The following is a 19845-nucleotide window of genomic DNA, read 5'->3' on the forward strand; positions in this document are numbered from 1 at the left end:
GATTTATTTATCATAGATAAAATCAAATCATTTATTGCTCTCCAGACTAATTGAATAATTTCAGCATTAATTTCATTCTTTGATCCTTTTTTTACGTCAAACTGATTAATAATCATATTTAGTTTAGAGTAAGTAGTTCCATTAAATTCATTCCATCTTCCTAATTTATTATTTTCAATATGAAACTCATTATTAACATTATCACAGCCAATATCACTAATTATTTTTTCTATACTATCAATAAAATACTTATTTAATCTATTTGCAATAATAGATGGATCGTCGATAACTTCTCCGTTAAAATTAATTTCGTTCAAAATAGTAGAACAAGCTTTCTTGTCCCCAATTAAATCTTTTAATGATTTCCATAACCTTTGCATATTATTCTTATTTTTATCTATAATTTGTTCGTAATAACTTTTTTTATTAATTCTTAATTGACTAACCACTTCATTTCTTAATTTTCTATATACAATTAAATCTGCCAATAGTTTAGATTTCCTAGCTCTCCTAAAAGACGCGTCACGTATTTTAATTTTATCGATGATAGATTTATTGATCCACGGTTTTACTTTCCACGAGTAATAAGTTTCTCTTTTTACTAATGGTGCCATGTCGTCTAATGTATTATTAATATTATCAATTATTTCATTGGTCACTAAATTAAATTTATTATGGACAACTGACTCTAAGGCATCCCTAGAGAAGTCATAGCTAAATCTATAAAATTTAAGTAGTAAATTATCTATGAAAGCATCTTCATCAAAACTTCGGTAGTCTCTTTTGTAGTATGATTCCGAAATAACAGTTTTATTTTCTTTATTAATTTCTAGTCTTATTATATTGTGATCTGAAATTTTTGGAGATTCTAACACTTTCGTCATTAAATTGAAATTTGAAAATACCAAATCTATTATTGTATCCGAATTTAGCGTTGACCTAGTCGGTTTCTTAACTTTCTGTCTAAGACCGATATAAGCTAGTTCATTTATCAATTTATTAGCATAGTAATCGTTTTTTTTGACGTCTATGTTAAAATCACCAACAATTATTAAATTGTCGAGCTCCAGTAGTTTGTCAGTTAATTGTATGATTTTATCACAGAATTTACTAACATTGCTACTGGGTGATCTGTATAAATTACATATTGTTAGCTTATTTATCTTTATAATATTCATCCACGTTCCTTCGATTACATTATCTAAATTATATAGAACTTTAAACTTAATATTTTTTTTAACATAAATAATTGTGCCGCCAGTTCTGCAATTTTTAGTATTTGCTCTTATTAAATTATAATTATTAAACGTTATTTCATGATCAGATACATCTTCTGTCACGTGTGTCTCTGATAAACACACAACATCCGGTTTTTCGCAACATAACAATAAATCAACTTGATCTTTACGATACGTCAACCCACATACATTAAAAACAAATACTGATAAATTACATTCATTTAATGAATTTATTCTAAAAAATTTTGATTATTACTACGTAATGTATTAGATTCTATTTTTTCCAATATTTTTATATAACAATTACATTTATGATTTGTAGCTTCATGATCTACGTTTACGTCAGTCAACTTCAATTTCTGAACCATTTCAACACAGTTTATACATTTTCTAAAATCATTTTTACAATCTTTTTCATTGTGCTGTTGTGCACAAATTCGGCAAGTTTCCTGCTTAGTGCAATTAATTTTGAAATGGTTGTATCCCCAACACTTGAAACATCTCTTTACATCGACGTAATTAAAGACCTTATATCTTCTCCATCCAATCTTAATTCTATTGTTCTCTAATATCTTTCGATGAATATCAGGATCAACTTCGAGTAAAACTGTCCCATATTCATCCCGAATTAAGTATCTCTTTATTAATTTCATATCGGCTGGTTGATTATCTGGTTTTTTTAGATCATTTTGATTGCACAAGATGTCCAGAAATGTATTACCGTTCATATCTATAAGTTCTTTCTCTACGCCGACGATTTTTAACTTTGGTCGTTTTTTAACTATTGGAGTAATTTTAACTACGTTACCAAGTTTGGTATGAATTTCTTTTGTCAGAGTGTTTTTATCGGAATCCTTTTCAACGTCAATGATAACTCGACCATCTGATCTACTAGTAACTTTGTTTATCCCGATACCAAGTTGTGCGACATTTACATTAGTTTTTAATTGGTTTAAAGTTACGTTACCATTCTGTTCACTAACTGGTTTAATTATAATGCGTTCAGTGTTTATTACTTTTTTAGGTATTTTCACAGCTGAGCTATAGAAATGAGGTTTTTGATTATCTTTATGATTATCCTTACTTAAGAGCTTTGATTGTTCTGAGCTTAGAATTTGTTTCAGTTCTTCAAATTCGAGTTTCAAATCCATCGAAATTTTTGATATTTCATCAGCAAGAGTCTTTTTAAAACTATCTTTCAATATTTGTAATTCTTTTTTGACGCATTGTTGAATATACTGTTTCAAACCTCCAATATGGTCCATACTTATGTCATCAATTTGTTCACTAATATCATAAGCAATTTTGTTATTTTGTTCAATAGAGATTTTATCTCTACCCTGTGAGCCAAAGTTGTTATAATAATAATAATAATAATAATAATAATAATAATAATAATAATAATAATAATAATAATAATAATAATAATAATAATAATAATAATAATAATAATAATAATAATAATAATAATAATAATAATAATAATAATAATAATAATAATAATAATAATAATAATAATAATAATAATAATAATAATAATAATAATAATAATAATAATAATAATAATAATAATAATAATAATAATAATAATAATAATAATAATAATAATAATAATAATAATAATAATAATAATAATAATAATAATAATAATAATAATAATAATAATAATAATAATAATAATAATAATAATAATAATAATAATAATAATAATAATAATAATAATAATAATAATAATAATAATAATAATAATAATAATAATAATAATAATAATAATAATAATAATAATAATAATAATAATAATAATAATAATAATAATAATAATAATAATAATAATAATAATAATAATAATAATAATAATAATAATAATAATAATAATAATAATAATAATAATAATAATAATAATAATAATAATAATAATAATAATAATAATAATAATAATAATAATAATAATAATAATAATAATAATAATAATAATAATAATAATAATAATAATAATAATAATAATAATAATAATAATAATAATAATAATAATAATAATAATAATAATAATAATAATAATAATAATAATAATAATAATAATAATAATAATAATAATAATAATAATAATAATAATAATAATAATAATAATAATAATAATAATAATAATAATAATAATAATAATAATAATAATAATAATAATAATAATAATAATAATAATAATAATAATAATAATAATAATAATAATAATAATAATAATAATAATAATAATAATAATAATAATAATAATAATAATAATAATAATAATAATAATAATAATAATAATAATAATAATAATAATAATAATAATAATAATAATAATAATAATAATAATAATAATAATAATAATAATAATAATAATAATAATAATAATAATAATAATAATAATAATAATAATAATAATAATAATAATAATAATAATAATAATAATAATAATAATAATAATAATAATAATAATAATAATAATAATAATAATAATAATAATAATAATAATAATAATAATAATAATAATAATAATAATAATAATAATAATAATAATAATAATAATAATAATAATAATAATAATAATAATAATAGCCCACGGTGCATGTTGTGCGGCCAGCGGAGATTTTGATTACTCCGTGGCGCACCGTGGGCTAGATAGGTCAGCCCTTCATCTACTGACCTACTAAGCGCACAACAACCTTCGCATTGGGTTAACTCCCCAATGTGAAGTAAACTGAGTTCAAGACAATCCTGAACACAGAAGTGCTCCCCACAACCGGCCCTTCTCGGATGAGGGCTACCCACTAGCTGGGCGGAGCACCGAGATTCCGAACGATGACGACCTTGGCGAACAACGGACCGCATTTAGGTGGACGGAGGAATTACGAGCCGATCTCCTGATGTGCTATAATAACAGTGAACCGGAGCGGAGAGGCTATATGGCTAGGATGCATGCTCTCTGGAGCGATATGCACCCTAATCATAGCCATTTTTCACAACAACATTTGCGTGATTATGCCTCTCATCTCAGGCGAACACGAAGATCACTGTTAAATAACAGACGGCTATCTCACCGTCTGTCTTTTCCAGCACAGCTACATCAGGAGAGACGCCGTTCTTCCGAAGACGCCGACAATGATTTTGAAAGACGACAAGTATGTGTCTCTAAAAAGACACACTACCCCAAAGACCAACTTGACACGGAAAACCACGAGCTATCTCTTCGGATTCAGGAAGATTCTACTCTACTCACCATCAATCAAGCTGTCTATGATGCTGCTTCCTCACTCTTACCTCCGGCAAGAAATAATACTTCTTCTCCGGAGGCTAAGATGAGAGGTCGCATTGGGCAGCTTTCACTGAAGATTGATGATCTCCGGAAACATGTCTCCCGCATTCAGTGTGTTATTGAGTACGTAAATGCTCGTAAAGCGTTTACGCCTAAAGTCCGCCGTATTGCGGCTGGACTACGATATCAACATCACACACTGAATAAGGAGAATCTTCTTAACATCAAAGAAGGTTCTCTCAACAGGTTGCGGGCTCTGGTGACTGCTAAAAAGTCACTAGAGAAAAAGCTGAAGCGGCTTACCGATAACTCTTTGTTTCGGTTAAGTCCTTCACGCTTTCTGACACCTAAGACATCTGTTTCTGGCGATCCCCCATCTATCGAGCGAGTAGAAGCTTTCTGGTCCGAGTTGTATGGTGATCAACCAAACGTGAATCGTGACACTCCAGCTCTCAACGACTTCGAGGCATTTTGTCGCCACTATCGAAACGACAATGCTGATGAAGAGAGCCCTGAAGTCAGCGTGGAAGAAGTTCGTTTGGCTCTGAACAATGGTAAGAACTGGGCTGCTCCGGGTCCGGATGGCATTAACTTATTTTGGTGGAAGAAACTTACTTCTACCCATAGCCATCTGGCCCGGATATTTACAGCTTTTATCAGAGGCAACGAACCTATTCCGTGCTGGCTTGTAGAAGGGCGAACCGTGCTCATCCCCAAGAAAGGTGACTTGTCTGACCCAAAGAACTACAGGCCTATCACCTGTTTGAATGCAGTTTATAAGGTTTTCACAAAAATCTTGAACAATCGCATTCTGCAGGAGATAGATCCTGTATGGCAGCAGATATACGAACAGCGTGGCAGTAAAAGAGGCCTGTCAGGTTGCAAAGAGAATCTGTTAGTAGATCGATGTGTCATTCAAGACGCAGTCTACTATCAGCGCAACCTGTCCATGGCCTGGATTGACTACCGTAAGGCATTCGATTCAACATCTCATGAGCTCATTCTCTTTTTGCTCAAATGCCTTGGGGTCAATCGCGATACAGTGGGATGCATACAGCGTACGATGCAACTTTGGCGAACACGGTTCCACATTTCATGTGGCAACGACAAACGTGTGACGGAAGTTGTACAGTACAAGCGAGGTGTCTTCCAGGGAGATTCCCTGAGCCCGCTGCTGTTTTGCATCTCACTGCTGCCGATATCTGTTGCGCTACGCCGTACCCGTGGATACTCAGTGGGCCCACCAACTGATCGGAAATATTCGATCACCCACTTACTCTACATGGATGATCTGAAGGTATATGCTCCTGATGAGGAACACCTTCAGACAGCCTTAAATATCGTAGGGGAGTATACACGGGATGTCGGCATGGCTTTTGGGTTGGACAAGTGCGCGGTCGTTAATCTGGTGAGGGGTAAGTGCTCTGATTTGCGCGAAGATATCGAGTTAGTAGATGGGAGCGTCATTGACCATCTTGACGCCGGAGAGTCGTACAAATATCTAGGGATTGACGGGAGTCCTATGCAGGATGTCTCGAAAATCAAAACGACTCTCTGCAGCGAGTATGGACGGAGACTCCGGAAAATCTGGTCATCAGAACTTTCCGGGAAAAACAAAGTCTCTGCAACAAACATGCTTGCTGTCCCAATACTACTCTACTCTTTCGGTGTCCTTAAATGGACCCGAAAAGAGCTTAGAGATCTCGATATCAAGACACGCAAAGTCATGAATATCAATCGGAGCATGCACCCTAAATCCTCAGTCACCAGATTATACCTTTCCCGGAACATCGGAGGGAGAGGTCTACAGAGCTTGGAGTGTCTACACGATCGTTTGGTTTTGGGTTTAACATACGAAGTTGTCAATTTCACTGCAGATGAGGACGACTTCCTTATGCAGATTGTTCATAGTCATGAGAATCTGCAGAAGGGAGCGTTCTTATATAAGGCAGCAAAGTACGCGGCAAAATCCCTAGGTCTCGGAAGAGTAAACCCTCTTATTGAACTCCCTAAGGAGGAATTTAAGAGTGTCGTCAGGAATGCTGAGCAGCAAAAACTGCTCAGTACACACATGGACAAGTCCATGCACAGCGTGTTCTTTAAACACGTGCGTGAACATGGCTTGTCCACCCAGCTGACGTTTTCCTTCCTTAAGTCAGCTGGCCTGATGTCCGAGACCGAAGGATATATTTTTGCCTGCCAAGATGGTGTAATCAATACCCTCGAATACCGTGCGAAAGTACTCCAGATGCAGCTACCCGACACATCGTGTAGGGTGTGTAAGCAACATCCTGAGACGCTTATGCATCTCTTGTCAGCATGTCCTGTGCTGGCAAGAAGTGCATACATCCAGCGTCATAATGCTGCTCTGCGAGTACTTTACTACCACCTTAGACATACGCACGGTATCGATAAAACACCAGTGCTGCCTTATCTGCCAGGAGATATTCCGCAAGTTGTTGAGAATGACCGTTGCCGCATTTATTGGAACGTGCCATTCGCAACAACGCGGAAAATAGATCACAACAAACCTGATATCGTGCTCTTCGATAAAACCACTCGTGACATTTATGTCATTGAGTTCTCAGCACCTGCTGAGTATAATATAACGGTTAAAGAAGAGCACAAACGCGAGATATATCAGGATCTCCTGTTTGAAATTGGCAAACTTTACCCCGGCTACCGTGTCAAACTTGTCGTCCTCATTGTTGGCGTCCTTGGAGGGATGAAACAGTCTTTTGTATCTGCATTGGCTAGAATACCAACTTGTTCAGCGCAAGTTGAGCTTCTGGCATCGAGGATGCAAAAGGCTGTTATTCTCGGGTCCCTCCGTCTCCTAAGGCAACGAAACTTGGCCTGCTGCGCATGCTGATCATCTTGTTGATGAAGCATCGCAGCAGTAACGATTTGGCGCTCAGGTGAGGCCCTCGGTAGAGTCGGACTACCGGGGATAACCCCCTGAGCATTTAACTTAAAAAGAAATAATAATAATAATAATAATAATAATAATAATAATAATAATAATAATAATAATAATAATAATAATAATAATAATAATAATAATAATAATAGTAGTATGGTATATTATATGTAAAAAAGTATACGCAATTCCTTTACCAACTTCTGCCCGTATGGATACCCGCTGTTATGTCCTCAGTGGCCTCAGGTGTCCTCACCTGTTATTTAATTAGTGAACTTGAGGTCCATAAATAGGCGCGCATTTAAATTTCATTCGAAATTATATATTAATATTTTACAACACTTATTGCGTCTTATCGATATTTAGTCAATAATTTAAATAATAAATCGTCGTGGCACATACTTATTGAATTTTATATTTTTATTACAAGAAACTTTAAATAAATAGATAAATAAATCTTTATTTTGTATTCAGAGAAATATAAATACAGTTTGAGTGGTCTTGAAACGTTTCCTGTCACCCGATGCTTAAAACCTAAACAAAACACACGCATAAAAATCATGAATAGGCCCTTGTTCTATAGTTAACAGTAAATATGGTTATAAACAAATGCATACTCTATAAACAAATGAGAAAAGGATATATTTAATAAATAAATGTTACTTATAAATGAAAACCATATCACAAGAACCCAACTATTATTGCTAATATATATACATATTAAATAAAGAGTGACTCGTATAACAAATAAATTAATAGAAATATAGAAACACAACATTAGAATAATTGTAATGGTGTTTCATGATAAATAATAATGTCAATCGTATTAAATAATTAAATATAGAATAATTAACTAAAAGATTGTATTTAAGTACAGGAAAATGGAATATAAATAATATAAGTAATAAGTAAAATCATAGAACGGATAAATAAAGAACGTAGATGTGTAAGCTCATATCTCGTACGTGTATTAGTAGGAAGTATAAATGTATAAGTATATAATTAGAAAGAACGTTGATATGTATAAGTACATATATTGCATAAGTATGTGTGTGAGTATGAGAATGGTGGGAGAAGTCAAAGAGTGGAGAGTCAGAGATCTTTCTGCCGTCTGATGTAACTTCACACTTCACTTCTCTCCGAGAACTATTGACGAGCACAACTGTTATTACTGATCAAATCTTATCTACACTTTATAATAAAACTCAGTCTTCAGATAAAAGTTATTTTATCAATTATATCTATCCTTATCCATAACTTCATTATTGAATTAAATAATAATAATAATAATCATCATCATCATCATCATCATAGTAAACAATAAATTTATCACTGTTTTCAAATTCAAAATTGGTCCCGCGTGACAACGAACTGCCTACTCTGTCCAGAAGGTGGCGTCAGCTCCGATCCTAGTAACCTCCCAGGACATACATAACACGCCAGTTTCAACCATATGTTATTTTATGTCTTTTTCTCATGAACACCAGAAACCGATGCGTCACACATGGTGACTTGAGGTACTAATTTCTTTACCTGCAGAGAGAAGACTTCTCTCTGTTACCTGTATGTACCGAGATATTTCTTATGAAACCTATTAGTTTCGGTAATAATAATAATAATAACAATACGAATTATTGTAGTGAGGTTATTGAGGTTGAATTGATGTTGAGATATACAAAAAATAAAACAAAATTAAGATATGGTAAGGTTATAGAGGTTTATCTGAGGTTGAAAGCAGTTACAGCGGATCCTTGAAGTTCTTCAGGTTAGAAAGCCGGTGTGATTCTCAACTATGAATTTATAAAAAATCTAACAAGATGAAAATGATAAGGTTACTCTGGGTAGTAAATAAGGATCGAAAAGTTTTAAATCCTTCGGAGTATTTATAAACAGGAACGAATTCTGTTGATACGTCCGAGTATTTATAAACCATCTGCATGGTTTAAACTCCTTTAAGTATTTTCATAGTTAAATTGCAATTGGTATCAATTCTTAAATAAATTTAATCAAAAGGGGTCTCGTAATATATTAGATAAAAATCAATCAAGTCTAAACACCATGATTATGACTGAACCTCTATGTACTCAGGATGGATATTTAATAAATTTCAATTGTCTAAAAAACCAACTATTTTTTTTTTTATTACCCGCTATTCTTTATCTATTTTGTACGATAATTCCTATAAAATACTAATGCACTCTATGCCGATTGATTTTAAGGTTACCCATACGAACAATAGTAATTTTATATTTCTGTGTGAAATTCTAAATCGGGTAAAAAATATAGCAATCATAAAAAATAACAAAATCAACATATCGACATATTCTATTGGTAATAATAATTGTTCTCATTACATATACATAAACATAAACCAGAAAACTGGTCTTAAAGCAGAGAATAAATTATATTGTTCTGGGTAAATTCATAATAACATTCTAAAATCAAAATAATCTACATTTCGAATTGATGTTTATTGTCAATATTACGAATCTCATTATGATAGAATAAAAATAACCGACCACTATGGTAGTAAAGAATTAGTGAACGCTAGTATAGATTTTAGAAAAAAATTTGCAAATCTTGAAACAATTCCAGATTTATTAGTGTCTCCTAGTTCAATGTTAAGTAGATTACCAATACTTCAGGTCAGCTCAATAATGAAGGAAACAGAAAATCGTATACTATTAGAGGGTGCTGTTAACAATGGAAAGGTAGAAAAAGAAAAGAAAAAAATACTAACATATAGTATAATGAAATTTAACGTATTAAAAAATGCTTCATTCGAAAATTTAAATACATCGTTAATGAGATTTAATAATAATACAAATAATATGTTAAACATAAACAAATGTCCAATGACTACATGTGAAATATTAAAACAAAGTCACTTAGATAAAAACGAGAAATTGTCAAATTAATACATCAAATATGAAACTATAATGTCATATCGCCGCCAGATATCGGTATGATTTTTCCTCTACGACATTTGTATAATGATGAACACTTGTTTGATGTATTTAAATGTTGTGAAATTCTAACGAAAAATTTCTTACAACCTGGGCACGATATCTTGTCTTGATGTAGATCTCTCTGATGTCTCAATAGATTTGATCTAGTTGAAAAGCATACATCGCACACAGTACACGCAAAGTTTGTAGATGTTTTGTTTGGATGATGCATTCTTAGGTGAGCTTCCAAATCTGCATTAGTAGTGAATTTATAATTGCAACTATCATGTTTACAACTATGTATTGCTTTTTTTGATTGTTTTAATTTGACTTGTAATCCGCTGTTATATATTAAAACGCAGTTTTTCGACAATGGTTCATTTTTATCATCTAGGCACATACACTGAACAGTATTATGTTTATTCAGCAACTCCCAACGAATGCCCGCATAAAGGCACGATTCTATTATGTTAGGTCCTAAATTTATTATTTGATGAAAGATGCCTTCTCTAATAGTTACTACTGTACCCGGATGTTGTATTGTAATCTTATAACCTATGTTGTGAGCATCTAATTCATCAAGTGTAAATATCATGTTACGATGTTCCCATGGAGCAGCGCACGTACCGCCGTTCAAAGTAATAAAGAGTTTTTTCATTTTACCAATACAATCTTCATTTATTATTATCCAAATTTTAGGAGCGCCGGCCACTAAGTATGCTACTGACGGAAAATCTGCAACTTCGGAGTGCATACATGTTACACTACCACAAGACCCAATGTCAAACGATGACGTGTTAATACCTGGGGATTCAGACAAAAAACTATCTGATCCATGAATCAAAGAGCCCGCGTCAGTACATACTTTATCGAGTACTGTAATCGTTGAAATCTTATCGACTTCTCCGCTACTGTTATTCACAATGGATATACCCCCATAATAATGATAATAACTATTGTTACTAGTTGACTTTGATTTTAATGTATTTATGAGTTTATTAGATGTATGATATTTTTTTAAGTTATTAAATAAAATATTTGTATATTTTTTAACATCATGCTCGTTATTTTTACTCCATAAAAACGAGGAAGGTATTTCGAACGCATCCAAGTACATATTCATGGAATCGAAAACCCTATTCGAGGAACGATTATGTTTTAGAATATTATTTTTGTAATAGTCTGTAAAAAATGGTAAATTTTTAAATTGACAATCGAATAATATCTCATTGAGATAAAAATTTATCAAATTACAGTCAATATTTTCATCTATCGAATGATGATATTTTGAAGAATCTATCATTGTATTTTTGTTAGCTTTTAATTCGTTGAATAATTTCTTGGATTTAAATATATTATCCATCACCGGGACGCTTCTTAAGACCTTGGAGCCAGTATCGGTATTAAAATTATCCAATTGGTGAAAAGTGATTAAAATGTTATTCTTTTTAAATTCTTGCTGTAATATTAATAAATTATATACCAGTAATTTCTCCTCTTCAGTTGATAACTGGATGCTGAACATTTCCGAAGTATTGTCCGCTAGGAGATTTCCATGAAGTCTCTTGACAACTTCCTTCAACGATTTTAAAGGCGTTGTCGGTGAAATATCTATAAATATCACAAAAAAATGTAAGTACTTATAATGTTCAATTGTTAATAAATAAAAAAATTGGTCTATCGGTTGACCCTGCGGGCCAGCCCCAAAACTTCTCGCTGTTTTCTAGCTCCTTGAGCTCGAAAACATTGTTGTGAATACATTTTCGAGCTCCTCGAGCTCGAAAATACTTTTGTATCCCATTGTTTTCGAAAAAAACGGATTTTAGGATTTCTTTCTCCCACGATATCTCACGAACGAATTGACCGATTTTGGTGGTTGAGGCGGCAATCGACGTGTTTTATTGAGTTCTAGAGCTGATCAAAATTTGAAACTGTTTGGTTCAGTTATTTCGGAGATATTCGCAAAAAACCGTTTTTTACCATTTCTTTTGCCCGCGATAACTATCGAACGAATAATCCGATTGAGATGGCTAAGACGGCAATCGACGCGTTTTAGTGAGTTCTAGAGCTGATTAGATTCTGAAGTCGATCGTTTAAGTCGTTTCCCTATCCAAAAATTCCCATAGAATCCACTCAACTGCGACCAAAACCGCATAGAATCCTATAGACTGTATTGGTTTCATACCCTATCACCATCGTGATAGGGTTCTGAGAAATCAATAAAAAACTGAAAAAAAAAATTTTTTTTTCGTAACCCGCCAAATTTTCGAATCTACTTGATAAAATGATCTGAAATTCTAGGAAAGTTGATGGCTAACAAGCTCAATTGCCACCTTAATCATCCAAATCGGTTCATTAGTTAAAAAGTTATAGACCGGTCACACCCATACATACACACACACACACACTCGCGCGCGCGCGCACACACACATACATACATACAGACACTCGGACATCATTTTGAAAATAGTAAGGATAACTTCCTAGGACCTCAAAACGTCGACATCTGATGAAAACTCGATTTTTGAAAATCGGGGTGAAAACAATAACTTCCCGAATTTTTCGAAAATCATCGATTTTCTTAGCGGGAAGTTAAAAATAAAGATATTTTTTTTAAGGTTTTGATTCTTTTATAACTAAACCCCTCATACTTACAGCTTTCCATAATTGTAGAAGCTTATATATATTTAGATGTTATTAAAACTTGTAAACGCTAGCAGCACTAGATTAACTGGCATGGAGCTAGAGATGTACGATTCAAGATGGATTCTCCACAGAATCGATTTATTCATGTGCGATTCAATTATTTGAATCGATTTATTTCACGGAAACGATCCGAGAGATCGATTCTTTGTTTTGAAGATTGATTAATTAAAACCAACATGGTGGAATTAACCGGGAATTTTAAAGTCGCAGTGTTATTTTTATTCAAGGAATTTTTTTTTTTTATTTAAATTGATATCAGCTACTTATTCTCTTAGGCAGTTAATTAAACAATTAAATATATATCTATATATATATATATATATATATATATAGATCAATCATCAAATATTAGATAATTTTTTATTATTCATAGAAAGAATAAATAAAAGTATATCTTGATTTAAAAGTCGTGGGACTCTAGAAACAAGTCGGTAATATCTTGTACAGTCGTCCCGATGAAAGCTTGGGATTTTTTTCCCACCAGTTTCTTCCCCTACCACCATAATATTAGAATGGGCGCATGCGTCATTAAATATGCGCATGTGCCAAACCAACATTTAAAGGGTGGGAGAAGAAACCGTGGTGGGAAAACATCCCAAGCTTTTATCGGGACGACTATACTAGTGTTCACTGTTGCCAGAACGCGGACGAAAAGTTCCCCTTTCCAAGCATCACTTTAGCATCACATACAGTCTAAACAATGCTTGGGAAGGGAACTTTTTGTCCGCGTTCTGGCAGCAGTGCCAGTGTTATGGCTTCCCGGGTAAAAATAAATTATACATGAAAAAAGACCACCAGACTTCACCGTCAATCGCATCACCAGCGACAATCAGAAATACAGCCAGACTCTAAAGGCATTTCCACTTAGTATCTCCAAGCAGCTGTGGGACATCATTGGAGACCCACCAACACAAGATAAGTATCAAACTTTAAAAAACACTATCCTTGAACGCTTCTCTGAGTCGAGACAAACCCAGTTACAGAAATTGCTGAAAGAAATGACACTTGGCGACAGGAAACCCTCGCAACTTCTCCGAGAAATGTGCGATCTGGCAAAAAACAGCAATGACAGATGAAGCATTGTACCAGCTGTGGAAAGGACGCCTTCCGGCATGGGTACGTCCATACCTAACAATGTCAAACAACTTTGAGGATCTCAACAGTCTAGCAGAAATGGCAGACTGTATTTTGCTTCACGCTAGCAGCAGTCACGTCATGGCCATCCACCCGCGTGACACAACGCACACAAATCACCATTCATCGAGCTTATCATAAGTCGAATGCCAGCTCTACGAGATTAACCTCACTCTCAAAACCTGTCAACAGGATATAAGCTGCCTGCAAGCGAACCAGCAGAAAATCCAGGCACAGTTACAACACACACTACAACAACCAAAACAATTACACACCAGTTTTCAACTACAAACCCATCAACATCAACAATATGGACAGCACTTCTATAGACATCATCCAAGAACCAGGTTAGTAACGCCAAATCGCAATAGCTACTATTATTATCATATCAAATGGAGAAATAATGCCCGTCAATGCCCACAGCCGTGCAAATTCACGTCCTCACCACCAGGTAAACAGGGAAATTAGACCCGCAATTAGACCCTAATTGGGGCAGTTGGTGACAGCGGCTGCAAACTGTCACCCAAAGAACTCCGCCTGCACATTCATGACTTTACTACTAATCAAAAATTTTTGATAGACTCTGAGTCCGTGGTGTCTGTAATCCCAGCAAAATACTTAAAAACAAACAACTAACAAAGGACCCGCTCACACTGTATGCAGCGAACACATCAGCGATTCAAATTTACGGCTGTAAAACTCTCAAGATCGATCTCAATCTACACAGAACTTTCTCTTAGTCATTCATTATCACGGATATACAAACTGCGATAATCGGGGCGGATTTTTTGACGCACTTCAACCTACTCATCGACCTGAAAAATCAACGGCTGATAGATCCTCTTACCTCACTCTCGACAAAAGGAGAAACTTTGACTAGCTACACCTACAATATATCAACCATCGACTCAACTTTACCTCCGGCGTACGACAGCTCAGACAACTGGAGTACATCTCTCAATTTTCCACGGACGTAGTCTACGTGAAAGGCGAGGACAATGTAGTCGCAAACGCTTTATCACGCATAAACACCATAGAGATACCAACCGTACTCAGCCCAGTAACCATATACAATGAACAACTCAATGATGAAGAATTACCAGATCTGATCCAGAACTCAACATCATTGCATCTTCAAGAACTAGAGATCAAACAAGGCGTAAAAATCTTCGCAGACATCTCATCAGGGGTCGTAAAACCGTACATTCCAGCTTCACTACGCAGATCCGAATTCAACACAATTCACAGTTCAGCACATCCCAGTGGTAGGACCACCTCAAATCTGCTCCGTGAAAAATTTTCCTGGCCGGGCATCCGCAAAGACGCAACACAATGGGCTCAAGAGTGTCTTGCTTGCCCAAGAGCAAAAATTCACCGTCATACTAAACTCCAACCGAACCACATCGAAGTTCTGACTCCAGATTCAACCATCTACACGTTGACATTATTATACTACCAAACGTCTAAGGTTATCAATATTGCTTAACCATGATTGACCGTTTCTCAAGATGGCCGGAAGCAATTCCTATCAAAGACATGGCCGCAGACACAGTGGCAACGACATTGTTCAATCACTGGATCTCTCGCTATGGCTCCCCTATCACCATTACATCAGACCAAGGAATTCAATTCGAATCTGCGTTATTCCAAGCTCTCACTCAACTCGTCGGAGCTAAGAAAACCCGCATGATAGCATACCACTTTCAGTCAAATGGCATCGTCGAACGTATGGACAAAATCTTGAAAGCAGCACTCATGTGCTCACCGAAACCTTGGATTGACATACTTCCAACTGTACTACTTGGTCTAAGAACATCAATCAAGGAAGACAGACTACTCCAGCAGAGATGTTATACGGAAAATGCCTGAGAATACCTGGAGAGTTCTTCGTCTCATCGGATCTACCATCTGATCCACAAATATTCGTCGAGAAACATCGAGAATATATGCGTGGCATCCGTCTAACACCTACAGCACACCACGACAAATCTTGTGTCTTCACACTGAAAGACCTCAAGGACTGCTCACATGTCTGGTTACGCTGTGACCACGTTAAAGCTCCGCTGGAGCCTCGGTGTCAAGGCCCGAGAGTCGTAGAACGACTCTCCGATAGACTGTTTTAAATAAATGTCGATAAAGAAGAAAAAAACGTCTCTATTGACCGACTAAAACCCTGCGATATTAATAAGACTGACCAAGACTACGTTGAAGAACCATCGTCAAAGTCTCATCAACTCGAGCCACATCATTGGGACTCACCTATGGACAAGCCGTCTCGCACTTATAGTCGCACCGTGACTTTTAAACCACCCGCCAAAAGCCACTCGGGGGGTAAATGGTTGTGGCGGACTCGTAGCCTCGCTCACGCCTCTACTGCCGAGTTCACCAACGAAAGCCACCAAGACGCCACCCTACCGACCGAAATAAAAACACACCATGGAGAATAGAGACTCTGTCTCTATTCTCCATGAAACACACCTAATGAAAACACACTAGCGCCAAACACAACACACATATACACCAGCACATACACTCCGTCGCTACAGCTCTAGCATCATTACATTCTTCACCCGACAAGTGCAATTATAAAAACCCTAGTGAAATATTTAATTAAATAATATATTGTACAACATCGGCCAAAAATTCTTGCGTGGTAGTATAGAATCGGGAAAACAGATTTGTCTCTAAATAAAAATCTGTCTAACTAGTTTTCTACAAATCACAAAGTATAGATACAAGGAGTCCGAACGTAATGTGAAAAGCATGGAGAATAGAGACAAGGAGCCCGAACTTATGATTTACGAGTAGCATGGAAGACGAGACGCCGGCGAGCAGTTCTATTATAGATGTCATCCTTATAGCGTAGGCTGTAATCATTGTGGAAAGGGAGAAAAATAATTTTGAACACTTTTGTTGCACAGAGTGTCGGTTAGTTTAGGCAAAACTACCTCTTGGACGGGTGGACTGTATTTTTTTCATTTTTATTATTGTACATTGAGCTAAAATAATCCCGATAATGTACGGCTCAATTGAACCGCTTATATCAATTACTGAAAATGTATTACACTGCAATATCAATGAGGTAAACATATAATTTTATATAATATAAATTTTTAAAAATCCATGCTTGGATTTCAAAGTAACCGATAAGTCGTAATGTTAATGTCCTTGTCCACTTTTTTTTTACAGAATTTTTACACTTTTCAACAATTAATTGAGGATGTAGATAATATTCCGAAACCATCGAAAACTTGGTTTATCTTTAAATTCGAAAAACTCCTACTGTTCATGGAAATATTACCCAATATATATAGTGAACGGAAAAAAATTATTATCACTGATTCAATGAAAGTGAAATATTACTATAAAACTAAACCAATTACTTGGCTTAAGAGTGGAGAAATAAGTAGCATCGAAGATGTTAAGCGAGTAATCGACCTATACGATTTTCTTGTATTTCCTGAAAATTTAGTAGACTAATAGTAACCTTACTAAACATATCCATAATTTATCGATACACTGAGAAAAAAAAATACTATTTTCCAAACAAGAATTTCTTGGTTCAAGAAACCCGTTAAAAATATTCATTTTATTATTATTAATTATCAATTTCTTGAGAAAAGAGCATCAAATTTATTTTTCTTATTATATGAATTTGATATTATATTATGAGTAAACAAAAGAATAGCTTTACTTGAATTAAATAAAAATTATTTCCTTCAATTCTACGAATTCTTGAGACAAAATTATATATTCTTGAAAATTATCAAGAATATATGTTTTTGTCTCAAGTAAATGTTCTTGATAAAAGTATTTTTTTTTCTCAGTGTATTAAACAAATTTAAACAAAAATACATTACATTTGACAAAAAAAAATGTGTAAATTTTTCAAGAAATAATTTTTTAGTTAGCAATGCAACATTATTCAGATAAAAATATGAAAATAGATCTTGTAAATGTTTTATAAAGGGTAAGTATTATTTCAAAGTTTTTTTTTTTATTTTTTTAATAATTATGATTTTATTTAAATTAAATCTAATAATTAGATCTAAACTGTTTCACCTGGAACTATTGAAATGATTATGATTTTTTCATTCGTTTTTTAATGACTAATTTTGTTCTTTAGCCGTTAAAAATCTTGTCAACAGATTAATTTATAAAAATATGGGAGGGAGCCACATTACTACCCAAAATTGTCTGTTCGCCTCGAGTGAAATGTCCCCCACTTCGCTTTTTAATATTGGTCTACGCAATGGTAGCGCTACAAGTGATCAACTTCGGAACCTTTCGAAAGCGCCCCGGTTACCGTTAGAACAGACAAGGTCTGTGTTACTCGATTTCGGGCTCGTTGTCTCTATTCTCCATGATGAAAAGAATGGCATCGATTTAGGGGATCGATTTTTTGTCGGTAGGGCGCGCTACTTTTCAAAAAGTACATACTCGTTTAAAGACTTACGCGGGAATTTTTGTTGCTACTGACATCTCTGAAAAAAAATATTTCGAGAAACGTGGAATTAAATAAAAGTTTTAGAAAATTTGTAGAAACTTTTGAAGCCTTTTCAACCCAACAATATTGAGAAGTTTACAAGATAATTTGCAAAGTTAAAAACATTTGATATTAATAAATAATAATACAAAAATTAGTAGGCACCAAACCATTTTGTTGTTTAAATTGTTAAATAATCAGAAAAATCCTATACCGTTCGGACTTCTTGTATCTATACTTCGGGGTTGATACGAGATAAATTACAAAGAGTTTCCATGAACAAATTCCTTGCTGTTATGGAATTTAAACTTTGTGATTCAAATATTTTATACAAGATGTCACTACTATTGAGGTAAAAGATCTTAAATTTGTGAAGAAATTAATTAAGATTTTAGCGACACCTATAAGAGTTAAATGAGCGTGCGCGAAATTAAAAATTTTGTTGACAGGAATAACTTTAGAAAATTTTGTGTTTGTAAAAAAAAAATATTATGTTTATTTACTGTACTTAAATATTAAAATAAAGGAAATATTTTTTATTATATGCAAGGTATGTTATCTTTTGTTGCTGTTTCATTATCTGAGAATTTCATGTTGCGCAAATAAGTTGATTATTTGTTATTTTATATACAAAATATCAATTTAAGTGCGTTTTTTCTCACTGATAAGTTTAATCTGTAACCAGTAACAAATAATATAAATATTTATTATTTTTACCTCGAAAATTTTTTCTAATATATTTATTTTATACTTTTATGTCTATACATTAATTTATTTTCAAAAATTAATAATGTTGGAATATGTAGATATTTAATACTAAGGGAATATAAATACTAAGAATCTGAAAAAATGATAGTTTTTTTCTATAATCTAATCATAAATTTTAAACACCTTGTTCGTTGGCATAAAAGATTATTATAAAAATTATAATTATGATAAAAAGTATTTATTTTTTTAAAGGAAATCGAATACCCATGAAGTAATAATTACTATCTTCCTCCAATAGCTATGCTATGTGTTGTAATATTTGTTATGAGTCATGTATGAGTGATAAATATCAATATCTCTACATACTAATGTAAATATTCAAACAACTATGATAAAACTACACGGAGAAATTGTTC

General features: G+C 33.3%; 1 protein-coding gene and 1 long non-coding RNA gene across 4 annotated transcripts; one reads left to right on the top strand and one right to left on the bottom strand.

Moving 5' to 3' along the window:
* Positions 1-10194: 10194 nt before the first annotated feature.
* Positions 10195-13499, bottom strand: LOC130664921 (uncharacterized). 3 transcript variants are annotated; one of them, XM_057465120.1, is made up of 3 exons: positions 13051-13499; positions 11879-12006; positions 10195-11779 (listed from the first exon to the last, which is right to left on the bottom strand). In XM_057465120.1, exons 1-3 carry the CDS (start codon positions 13058-13060, stop codon positions 10382-10384), a joined length of 1536 nt encoding a protein of 511 aa, XP_057321103.1. In that variant the 5' UTR covers positions 13061-13499; the 3' UTR covers positions 10195-10381. The 3 variants fall into 3 exon arrangements, with proteins under 3 accessions (XP_057321103.1, XP_057321102.1, XP_057321101.1); XM_057465119.1 differs by having other exon boundaries at positions 10195-11577; positions 11650-12006; positions 13051-13498; XM_057465118.1 differs by having other exon boundaries at positions 10195-12006; positions 13051-13498.
* A 335-nt stretch (positions 13500-13834) lies between these two features.
* Positions 13835-18005, top strand: LOC130664735 (uncharacterized). Its single transcript, XR_008989452.1, has 3 exons — positions 13835-14582; positions 14659-17317; positions 17425-18005. It is a non-coding gene; the product is annotated as an uncharacterized LOC130664735 (long non-coding RNA).
* Positions 18006-19845: the final 1840 nt, after the last annotated feature.

Source organism: Microplitis mediator, chromosome 3 (assembly GCF_029852145.1).
Source record: "Microplitis mediator isolate UGA2020A chromosome 3, iyMicMedi2.1, whole genome shotgun sequence".
NCBI lineage: Eukaryota > Metazoa > Arthropoda > Insecta > Hymenoptera > Braconidae > Microplitis > Microplitis mediator.